This window comes from Sorex araneus, chromosome 1 (assembly GCF_027595985.1).
Source record: "Sorex araneus isolate mSorAra2 chromosome 1, mSorAra2.pri, whole genome shotgun sequence".
Lineage (NCBI taxonomy): Eukaryota > Metazoa > Chordata > Mammalia > Eulipotyphla > Soricidae > Sorex > Sorex araneus.
This window is the reverse complement of record NC_073302.1, coordinates 406,488,336-406,500,541: the sequence shown is the minus strand read 5'-3', so window position 1 is coordinate 406,500,541 and position 12,206 is coordinate 406,488,336. Positions and strand designations below refer to the sequence as shown.

Below are 12,206 nucleotides of genomic sequence, written 5' to 3'. Positions count from 1 at the left end.
AAATGTTTTTTGAACTGTCTTCCTTGGACTATCCTGATCTTTATGTTATTTATTTACTAATTTATTTTTTAGCAAAACAGTTTATTGAAAGAAATTTAGAGACATCTAAGGTGAGAGAAAAGTATAAGGTGAGAGAAAGATACATGTTTAAGAGAAAACACAGACTTCTCCAGAGAGGAAAAAAGGCCTGATGTTTCTGTGTTATAATAGTGTGGATGAAGACATTTTATACTTTTTAAAAAAATTTATTTGGGCTGCATTGAGTGGTGCTCAGAGCTTACTCTTGGCTCTGTGCTTAGGGATCAGTCCTGGTGGTGCTCACTATTATATGTGGTGCCAGGAATTGAATCCAATTTATTTGAATGCAAGGCAAGTGCCCTACCTGCTATATTAGCTTTTTAGCCCTTTATAAAAATTTTGTTTTGTTTTGGTTTGGGGCCACACTCAGTGGTGCTCAGGGTTTACTCTAGGCTCTGCATTCAGGAATTATTCCTGATGGGCGGAGGGGACCATATGGGGTTCCAGGGATTTAACCTAGGTTTCCCACATGCAAAGCAAATAGCCCTCCCACTGTACTATCTCTGTTCCCCTTAATAAGCTATTTTAAAGAAGTATAATTACAGATAATATCAGGAACATAGTAATTCATGGGCAGGTATAGAAAGATAGATTTTTAAAAGAATATAGTAGACCTTTACTCTTGCATGTAACCAAGATTTTAAGTATTTTAGAAGCATGGGATTTGCTTGTAATCACTCTGAGTCACATGTCTGAGTGGTGCTCTTTGCAAAGTTGGTGTGTAGGAGGGAGTAAGTTTTGTTGGTGACTATAGTTAACTGTTCAGTGGCTGTCAGTTCTTATTTTTCATGCACTGTTCACATAAACATCCAGTGGAGGATATATATTATTTTGGTGCATCTTGGGAAGTTATGAGTATTCATAAATTTCTCAGACATATGTATATTCCAGTTAACTACAAAGCAATTGTGGCCTCTGCTTATAGTATTAAATAATTTCTCCCTTTTCACATAATTTCCCCAGTTTCCAAAATTTTCTTACTGAGCATATGTTAAAAAGATTATGTAGGACTGGAAAGATAGTACTCAGGTTAAGATGCTTGCCTTACATACAGCTAACCTCTGTTTGATCCCAGCACTACGTATGGTATGTAAGAATCTCTAGGAGTGACCCCTGAGTAGAAAGCCAGGAGTGACCCCAAGCACTATCAGGTTTGACCCTCAAACAAAAAGCAGAATTAAAAGATTATATCCTTCAGGACTGAAGAGATAGTTCAGCAGGCTGAGCTCAGGCTTTGCATGCGGGAGATAAGCTTTGATCCCTGGTACCTCTTGTCCTTGGGCACTGCTGGGAGCAGACTCTGAACATAGAGTTTGGGAGTAGACACTGACTACCGGCAGGTATGGCCCACAAACAAAATATCTGATACATTGAAAAGAGGCCTCCAAACACCACTAGGAAAAATATATCTAGTTACCAATTAATTTCCATATTAAACTCTGCTTCATGAGACAGTGAATTCTGCATTTGCTTCTGGCCATTAATCCTGCTTAGAGCTTTTCTCCCTTATCTCTAGAAGCTCACTGGTGGTGAAGGGACCAGTTGGGACATTGTATAACTTGAAACCCAATCATGAACAACTTTGTAACTGTGTATCTCATGGTGATTGAATAAGAAAAAAAATTCAGTTGTGTCTTAATTTATTGTTCATGATTTTACCAACATGTTCAGTCTTTTTGCTCTCTGAATATGAAATACAGTTATAATAACTTGAAATGACCTATGAACAAAGCATTTGTTCATAGTTATGTGCCATTTAGTAAAATAGGCAAAACTATAGTTTAACCTGTGTAAGCTCTAAGTAGTGCCTACCAGCTGTTAGAATTAAGAATTAAAAACTGTAAGCATGTTTTTTCATTTATTTCTGCTCATTTTGCTACTGTTGCAAATATTTATAAGTATGTATATACATAATATGTATGGTAAATATATTTCGGCTTATCTTAAACTTAATATAAATCACTGTGTACTTTGTGTTCTCTTCATTTTTGTTGTTTGTTTTATTTTTGTTTCGGGGCCACATTTGGTCTTGGCTTAGGTCTTATTCCTGGATGTATGTTCAGTGATCATTTCTAGCAGAGCTTGGGAGATCATATGGGTGCTTGGGATCGAACCCCAGTCAAATGCGTGCAAGGCCAGCATCAGACCTGCTGTATTGTGGCTCTGGCCCCTGTGGGTTCACTTCTAAAAACCATTCTTTTTTAATATTGATACTCATGTGTGGATCTGTCATTTGTTTCTTTCCATTTATAGCTGTTCTTCAAATATATCACATGTATTTATCTCTTCTCCAGCTGATCATCATGGATTGTTTTCAGCTTTTGTTTTGTTTCTGGCAGTGGTTTTTCTAAACAATCCCGTGCACGTATCTTCTGATAGTCACATGGAAAGAAATTCACTTCAGATTGGCTTGACGGTTTGGTGCTGGGGCCCCAGGAGAGGGAATTGTTCTTGCCTCTGCAGGGCCTGGGACTACAGGACCCGCACAGTGGTGCTCTCAGCCCTTGAGGGCCACACCCAATGGTGCTTTGGTGTGGGGTGGGGGGCAGTGAGTGATCTCAGGACCAGGACTTGGCTTCTAGGGTCGAAAGCATGTCTCCCTGCCACCATCTCCTCAGCCTCGTAGGGATACTCATATGCAATCTTAGATTATTCCAAAGTAGTTTCAGAGATGGCTTTTATTAATTTACTTGTTTCTTTTTATATACATAGACATGAATTATGCACATGTGTCTTTAGGTATATAAATGGTTATTACTATAATGTTAATATTATGGAAATTGTTATCCTTCCAAAGTATGTTTACTGGGTTGGTTTTTTGGGCCACATGAGACTGTGCTCAGGGCTGACTCCTGGCTCTGAACACCTGCTGGGCTCAGGGGACTATGTGTCGTGTGGGGCATCGAACCTAGGTTGGTTGCCTACCAGCTGTAATATTGGTCCGGCCCCTAGTTTTTCTTTTGAAAGAGTACTTATCCCCAGGAAAAGAATCACCTAAATCATTTTTATTGATTTTCTATTTACTTTCATTATGAATTCTATATGTGTGTCACATACTTCACTATTTCTACAAGGCTTATTATTAAAAAAAGCTATTTCCTGCCCTCTGTCTCTCCCATTTCTTTTCCCCAGAGGCAAACATTTTCAGTGTCTTCCTTTTGATATTTACATCCATATCACTACTTAGACATGTCAGTTCTTCAAAAGTTAGAGTCATCTTCTTTTGGTTTTATGTCTAGTCTATAAAATGTTTGACTAAGAGCAAATATAAAGAGACCCATAACACTGACAATCATTTTGTGGAGTAGCTATGTAAGAGTGAGAATATTTATATAATCCCTTCATTTTTCCAGATTTGGGGGGCTTACTTTATTTGGTGGGGCAATATTATATTTTTTTCTTGTAATTTTTCTCCTCGTTTCTACATTTATCTGTTACAGAAAAGATTTGTAGAATAATCAGTAAGGACAATATGACTTTTTCTTATGAGCTAATATAACCCTTTGTGCTCCAAATCTAGTATGTATCTAATTACTTCATAAAGAATGATTGTATGGCCACTCAACACCTTTATTGCAAACCACAACACCTAATCAGAAAGAGAGAACAAAAGGGAATACCCTGCCATAGTGGCAGTGTGGGGTGGGGGGAGACAGGACTGGGGAGCGGGGGAGGGATGTTGGGTTTACTGGTGGTGGAGAATGGGCACTGGTGAAGGGATGGGTTATCAAACTTTGTAAGGGAGAAACATGAGCACAAAAATGTATAAATCTGTAACTGTACCCTCACGTTGACTCACTAATTAAAAATTAACTATTAAATTAAAAAAAAAAGAAGTCCACTGAGTTTTAGGGACTTTCCTGTCCCCAAAAAAATGCTTTGCTTGACCTTATAAATCTGGTTTATTCAGTTAATCAATCCCAATGCCAACTAAACTCTAGACTTTATTCTTTTTCCTTGTTCCTTTGTACCTCAAACAAGATGGCTACAGATATCTTCTGTTTTTTTAGCTTTTATTCCTTTTCCTACAAAAGTTTCTGGTTTTCTCCCACCACCCAGTTTGTAATTCTCTGTTTATTAAACATGAAATATTTAATGAAGTTTGTATCACCAAAATCATCTTCTTTTATCACATTTTATAAATATCTGAGATGTAGACTACATTGGAAAACAAGTTTTAATAAAAATATAGTTTTAGTTTAAAAAATAAAGAGTGATTGTAGGGCTAGAGAAATAGTGCATGTATGTAGACCACCTGCCATGCAGGTGGTTAGCCACGAGTTCAAATCCCTGGTATCTTATCTGTACTGATCACAGTCCAGGTAGTGCTTCTGTTTGTGCCTGCCAGACACATATACCCTTCTCTGATACCTTGTATCCCAAGTAATTTCTAGCAGAACCACAGAAAGGTGTGCAGCTCCTAGTAAGTACCTCAAAAACAAATCTACAAATCCACAAGTCTACAAATCTACATGTACCGTGGCCAGAAAGTGCTGTGCTTGGTGAGCTCAAGTGTGAGCATCACAACCCTAACCCCTAACTGCATCTCAGCTCTATGCAAGTGATGCAGCTAAAGGAGCAGAATCCTCAGCGGGGTACCGTCACTGAACACACACACACATCAGCTCCTGCTGGGCAACCTTTGGTGGGCACCACAGCTGCACACACAGACTGTGTGCACCCCTTTCACTGTAGCCACAGCAGCAACATAGTGGCGGCAGCAGCAGTGATGGGAAAGGGAAGGAAAGGACTTAAAAAAAAATGTGAGTATAAATTGACTGAGCTGGAACTAGTGAAGTGTGAGAAGGAGATGGTTAGATACAATGGCTTGTTTTACTTTTTTAGAGACTTGGAGCTATAGACTAAGTGAAAATTCACCCATGGTGATTGCTGGCAGGAAAGTGAAGAATGGGAGGAATGAGTTAGAACAGTCTCTTGTGGGTGGGTCATACGGTCCTGGCGTGTTGGTGAATCTGTAACATAAGCACTGTCAGCAGCAATACTAAGAACACTGTCGCACTGTCCTAGCACTGTCGTCCCGTTGTTTATCGATTTGCTCGAGCGGGCACATGTAATATAAAATCTATAAAAATTCTATTTACAATATCATGCATATAATATGATCTATATATGTATGAAACCCAATCATACATTGAAACCCATATATACATACATATACATACACACACAGGTATGTTATGCTAACCCACTGAAATGCCATTCTGTTGTAAACCAGTGGGAACTGATGAAAGAAAAGAAAACCAGATGTGAGCTTCTTCTCTCAGAGTCCCGCAAGCAGTCAGTGGCTGAACCAGGATAGTGGCTTGGGCCACTATCAATTTCAAATATTTAAATTTTCAAATATTTCAAATATTCAGCGCTGCCATTAGCCCTGCATGATGGAGCTGCAGGTGCTTTACCTTTTTGCCAGGAGAGTTGTGCTCAGGGACCATTTGTTCTGAATTCTGTCTCCACAGTACCACAATAGGCTTTCCTGGGGACACACCATGACTTCATGGATTGTAGCTACTTCTGTCAATGTGGGCTCTTGCCTTTATAAGAAAACAGTAAAACCTTCCATTTGCCAAAACCCAACCAACCAACCAACCTATTTCTACAATTACTTGTTTATATTTCTTCTTTATTGCTGGTGGTGGGGCTCTGAATTAGTGCTCAGGGGATCTGAGGACACTTGAGTCACATGGTTTCAGGCCTCATGATGTGGTGCTTTGCCAGACCAGCAGGGCTGGAGAACACAAGGGATGTACCTGGCAATAAATATTTCGGGGAGCCGTTTTGACAGGGATGTTATTGGAAAATTGTATGACTGGCACCCAATCATGAACAGCTTTGTAACTGTCTGTCTCACGGTGATTGATAAATAAACCAATAAATAAAACTGCTGGTAACTTGAGAAATTTCTGAGATTTGAGAAATTTGTTTACATTAAAATAATTTTAACACCTTTTAATATAATCTGTTGACATTGCTTTGAATTTATAGTGTTATAATTTCTTGCTTGGACATCTTTATTTGAAACATTTTACACCAGAATAAAGTGATCATTGAGTAAAAATTGTTTGAATAACCATACTTAAAAATATATGGAATATTTATAACATTTTGAAATAATAAAATTATTTCAATGTAAACAAATTTCCCAAATCTCAGAAATTTCTTAAGTTACAGGGCAGTTTTATTTTAAAAAAACTTTTTTAATCACCTTGAGATAGACAGTTACGAAGTTGTTCATAATTTGGTTTTAGTGAAACATTTTGGAACATTTTGCACTAGAGCAAAGTGATTAGTTGAGTAAAAATTGTTTGGATAACCATATATGTTTTTAAAAAATGGAATATTTATAACATTTTGAAGTGTCTACATATGTTGTTTTCACACCCTGATATTGGAATAATTGAATGTTTTCTTTTTTTAATTAGATTATCTTTCTCAAGGAATAGACCTTTCTGGAATTGAAGTAATAGAAAATGACCTTCTTTTTATTGCACGAGCTCGACTGGAAGTGGAAAATCAAGCCAAGCGCTTATTGGAGCAGGGTGTGGAAACCCAGGTAAGAAAAATAATACCTTTTTTTTAGCATAGAAAGTGTCATAAACAATTTTCCTTTGATAGGGAAGAAGTGATAGATGCCCTAATTTTATAATTCAGGAACTGTAGTTTGGACTAAAGAGTGTGCTTAAAAGTACAGGAAGCAGAACCAGAGAGATAACTCAGAGTTATCTCTAAAGTGCATGCTTTACATGCAGGATGTCGGTCAGTTTCTGATCCAACACAGTCCCCTGACCACAGAGCCAGGGAAGCCTGAGCACCACCAGGTATGCCCAAAAGCAAAAGACAAAATAAAACCAAAAAACACATATTTTTAAAAATAAATATTTAACTTCACTGAAATAGATTCTAAGGTTTCTAATTATAACATGTGAATATATTTTATGTGTATATGTAGATAGTTAATACCAGTTGCATGTGCTATGTCCAGTTTTACTCAGTTAATCCTTTTAATAACCCAGTATAGTTGGTATTTTTATTTCTACAGTTACAAATGTCAAAATTAAGTAATTTGTTGATAGAGTTTAAATATTTTTTTGACATTCACACAGCTAGAAAATGTCATTATTTTGATCTAAACTAACTCCAGAACCTTGCAGCCGCAATAATCATTGTGTCATAATTAAAATTATTTTCATATATTTGACTTGAAAATATATTTTAATTCACAATCTTAATTTTAGTTGTCTTATCTATAAATTAAAATTTTGAGTATAACTTGGCTTCCCACTTAATGGGAGAAATGTGCTAATCCACCAGTATTACGATTCTTGTTTCTTTCACTGTTTTCACTGCATTTCTCACATACGTGTTTATATTAATGTTCATAGAATCTTTTATTTCTGAATTCAGTCATGTGTATCTTATCTCCCTATCACTTATTCACAAAGTTGGAAGATATTCAGCCCGTGTATGGCAGAGAACTTTTCCCTGCTCTTCTAGGCTTTTGACTGGCTTAATAATTAAATTCACATGATAGATTAACAGGTGAAATTCCACTAACTTTGTACATTTAAGAACTCTATGAATGCTTGCAGCAGATTGAATGCTTGCCTTGCACGCAGCCAACTGAGTTTGATCCCTGACATCCCATATGGTCCCCCAAGCACTGCCAGGAGTAATTCCTGAGTGCAGAGCTGGGAGTAACCCCTGTGCATAATTGGGTATACCCCCAAAACAAAAACAATAAAAGTAAATAAATAATTTTTAAAAATAACTATTGAAAAATGATATTCAGAGTCACATTAGAGGTTTCTGTGCTTTCTTATCTGAGGAAAAAGGGTATGGAGGTATGGGACTAGTAAGAAAAGAAAGATAATTTACAGGAAATGTTGAAGAATAAATGTTTCCTAAATAATTCTTTTCAAAACCAGTTCTTTGAAAGGAACTGGTTCTCTTTCAGATTCCCTCTGCATTCTTATATTTGTGTATGTGCTTTTTAAAAACTACTTTTTTTCCTTGTTTGGGGGGGGAGGGGAGTCACACGTGGCGATGCACAGGGGTTACTCCTGGCTCATGCACGCAGAAATTACTCGTGTTGGTGCTCAGGGGACCATATGGGATGCTGGGAATCAAACCCAGGTTGACCGCTTGCAAGACAAAATACTTTTTCCCCCAAAACTACTTTTTTATGCTAGTACTACTATTATTACTGTTTCATACTTGCACTACTGCTATACCTTGCTCACCTCCAGAGTGCCAAAACCTCTCCATCATTATCCCAAAGTCTCCTCGATTTCTTCCCTGCTCGCCCTCCTACCCTCCCCCGCATGCCTTGCTCACCTTGTCTTCAGAATATTGTTCTATTGGCCACATTTTACGCAGTGAATGGAAAGGTAAAAAGCTTTACCATAGTTGGCAGAATGTTTTTCTTTTTTTAATTGTGGACTTTAAAATTTTTTTTTAATTTATAAAGTTGTTCATGATGATTTGTTACATTCAATATTCCAAAACCAATTCCACCACCATTGTGCCTTCCCACTATCATTAATTCCAATTTCCCAGCCACCCCTCAAGCCCAGCCCTATAGCAGGCCCTGAATAATTTATTTTATGATGCTTGTTATAAATAATTCACTAAAAATGATCCAAAATGTTTCCTTGAAGAAAGTGTGTGAAGATTGCTGTATCTCACGATGGAGCCACTAAGCCCTTGTATAAGAGATTACTGACATGCTGTTATAGGTTAAACCTTGTGTTTGGTTAAACTTTATATTTGGTTAATTGAGATTGATTGCCTTCTACTTTACATCCCATCCAATGTGGTGTGCTACTCCTGATTTATCAATGATGTAGAGTTTGAGATGTTGCACAGCTGATTTGTGGCCACACACTTGAGGAATTCAAAATTTTTTAATTGGGTGATAACAGCTGGAGTTAAATTTTTAACTGAATGGTGATTTGGGGTGCCCTGGGTAACTTAACCTGGTGTGGGGTTGAAAGCATCTCTGCTACTTGTTCATCTCTTGAGATTTATTTAGGAGTCTCTGGCTCATAACCGGTTATTGAGCTTATTTGGTGCCACAGGCATTTCATGGGTGTGACTGTGGAGGTTCCTGGAAGAACAGGGTGATGGGGGAGGTATCTCATCCATGATTCCATGAGGAGAGTTGACAGAGTCTTGCTTGTAGCTTAAAACAGTCTCCCTGCCAAAGCAGCACATTTTAATGTGGTGTGTTCTGCTGACCCTCACGCTTATCAAAATGATGTCATTAAGAGAAAGCTTGGACCCTTCTTTCCTTTCCTCTTAGACAATATGACAGCGTTTTCTTTCAGCTGGGGGACAGGTTCTAAAAGAACCTGTATACTGAAAGTAGACTATGGACCAAACATGGTGGCCGCTTAGTACCTGTTTTGTAAATCATAACACCCAAAGGGAGAGAGAGAGAGTGAGGGAATGTGCCTGCCACAGAGGCAGGGGTGGGGGTGCTTGGAGGGATACTGGGAACATTGGTGGTGGAGAATAGGTGCTGGTTGAGGGATTGGTATTTGATCATTATATGACTGAAATGTGATCATGAAGTAAATCTGTAACTATCTCATGGTGATTCATTAAAAAATAATAAATTTTAAAAAAGAACCTTTATAAATTGCTTGTTCATTGCAATGAATTATCTTAGTCATTTGAAATTGCTGTCTCAATTGATATGACAAATATGTGAGGAAGATATAATTATCATTTTTTAGAATTAAAAGTCTGGAAGTGATAAGAAATGTGGTAAAAAAACATTACACAGCTAGCAAGTGGAAGAGTCAGAGTCTGGAGAACCTGCTTTGTCTACTTCTTAAGTCCAGCTGCTTATTCTGATATTTTTTTTTGTTTTGTTTTGCTTTTTGGGTCACACCTGGCGATGTACAGGGGTTACTTCTGGCTCTGAACTCAGGAATCACCCCTGGCGGTGCTCAGGGGACCATATGGGATGCTGGGAATCGAACCCGGGTCAGCCGTGTGCAAGGCAAACACCCTACCCGCTGTGCTATTGCTTCGGCCCCTATTCTGATTTTTTTTAACAATAACATTTTAGATTAAAAAATTTAGGAAGTAGGTGCTGGAGCAATAGCGCAGCAGGTAGGGCGTTTGCCTTGCACGCGGCTGACCCGGGTTCCATTCCCAGCATCACATATGGTCCCCTGAGCACTGCCAAGAGTAATTCCTGAGTGTATGAGCCAGGAGTAACCCCTGTGCATCGCCGGGTGTGACCCAAAAAGCAAAAAAAAACCAAAAAACAAAAAACAAAAAATTAAAAAATTTAGGAAGTAGTTTATGTTGAAAAAGGGATTTTTTAAGAAGTTATTTATAAAATCTCCTTATGATGACTAATCTAAACTCACTTTTTCAGCATTCAACAGAATTTTTGTTTCTGTTTTTTTCAATTTTCTGAAATTATTTTATTTTATTTTTAAATCTCAGTCATATAATGATTAAACCCCCATCCCTTCACCAGTGTACATGTTCCACCACCAAGAACCCCAATATGCCCCCCCTCCTGAGTAGCTAATGATCTTCACTTTATTCTCTCTATACTTTGCATACATTCAATAACAATTTTCTGAAATTATTTTAGATTTTCTCCACATGTATCAATTTTTCCTTCTCACTCCACATCTCATATTACTGGAGCAGATGCTCTTAATTTTTGCTTCTTAGGGAGGCTTCTCTTACCACCTGTGCTCTAGATGTTATTTTCTTAGCAACCTTATCTTCTTGACATTTCCATCTCTCACCTCTCTCTTTTACTAACTTTCCATCAGCATGGAAACAGTCATAATCTATAGCACTCCTGCCTGTGTTTCTGCATTTTAGTTTCATAAACTTTCGTTTACTTTTGCACATGCCCATCTACCCTTTGGGACTTTCATGCTCTTTTTATGCCTGAAATACTCTTTTCTCTTCCCATTAGACTTGATGCTGGAGCTTATATCTATGTTATTTTCAAATTATATTCTTATTTGTCAGAAACTACTAAAATAATTAAATTTGTTGTTAATATATGGAGACTAAAATAATTAGAGCATTTTAATTTTGATGTACTGTATTCATGAACTATTACATAAAAGTAAACTCTAAACTCATAACCTGAATAGAATATTTAATAAATAAGGATTTTTTTTGAAAAATTACTTGTAATGACTTGTATATAAAACCTATTTCTAGGTGCTGGAGAGAGAATACAGTGGATTAGGCAATTGCCTTGCATACAGCTATCCTGGATTTGATTGTCAGCTCTACTTATGGTCCCCTGAGCACTGCCATATTTGCTCCCTGAGCTCAAAGCCAGGAAAACCTTAAGTCTAGAGCAACACTGGTTGTGACCTCAAAGCACAGCAAACAAAAATACCTACTTCATAGGACCGGAGCGTTAGTAGAGTGAGTGGGGTGTTTGCTTTGCATGCAGCCAAGCTGACTTTGATCTCCAGCATACCATATGGTCTCCTGAGCCTGCTGGGAGTGAGCCCTGAGTGCAGAGCCAGGAGTAAGCTCTGAGCACCACTGGGTGTGGCCCCCCAAACAACAAACAAACTAACAAAAATACCTGCTTCTGATTTGTTTTCTTAAAATTATTAACGACTTTTTTTCAGTCATTGATGGTCATCATTCTTATTACCTCTGAATTGTGCAAAACTTAAGTTTGCACAGACATACTAGTATTAGTACTTAGTATTAGTTATAAGGCCATTAGTATTTAAGTGCATCAAAAAGTGTTTATTATTTTAAATCATTTGTGGAGGACTCCCAAGTGTTGCGGCAGGAGACCCAGGGGCCCCACCTATGATTCTTGAAGGTTCTGAGGATGCACTGCTGCTCAGGCCTGCAGTGCCAGGATATCCGGGCCATCCTGTCATGGTGAGGGCCTTGCAAGGCTGCGCCAGCAATACTCAGGGGACCCTGTGGTGCCAGACTTGGGACCAGCACATGCTAGAGATATGCTTTGAGAGCTGTCCTATCTCCAGGCCACATGACTTTTTTTTTTTTTTAAATCAAGTTACTGTCATCTGTTGAATCACTTTAAAGACATAACTAGATGCTGTTGTAGTCTGGCTTTACTGTAGTAATGATGA

At 38.0% G+C, this 12,206-nt stretch overlaps 1 protein-coding gene across 1 annotated transcript in view; it reads left to right on the top strand.

The window, feature by feature from the left end:
* Positions 1-12,206, top strand: part of COG5 (component of oligomeric golgi complex 5) — a 230,955-nt gene that overhangs the window by 97,810 nt on the left and 120,939 nt on the right. The window contains exon 7 of the mRNA XM_004602261.3: positions 6,519-6,649. Within this exon, the coding sequence (XP_004602318.2) occupies positions 6,519-6,649 (131 nt within the window). The remainder of the gene's footprint in view (positions 1-6,518; positions 6,650-12,206) is intronic.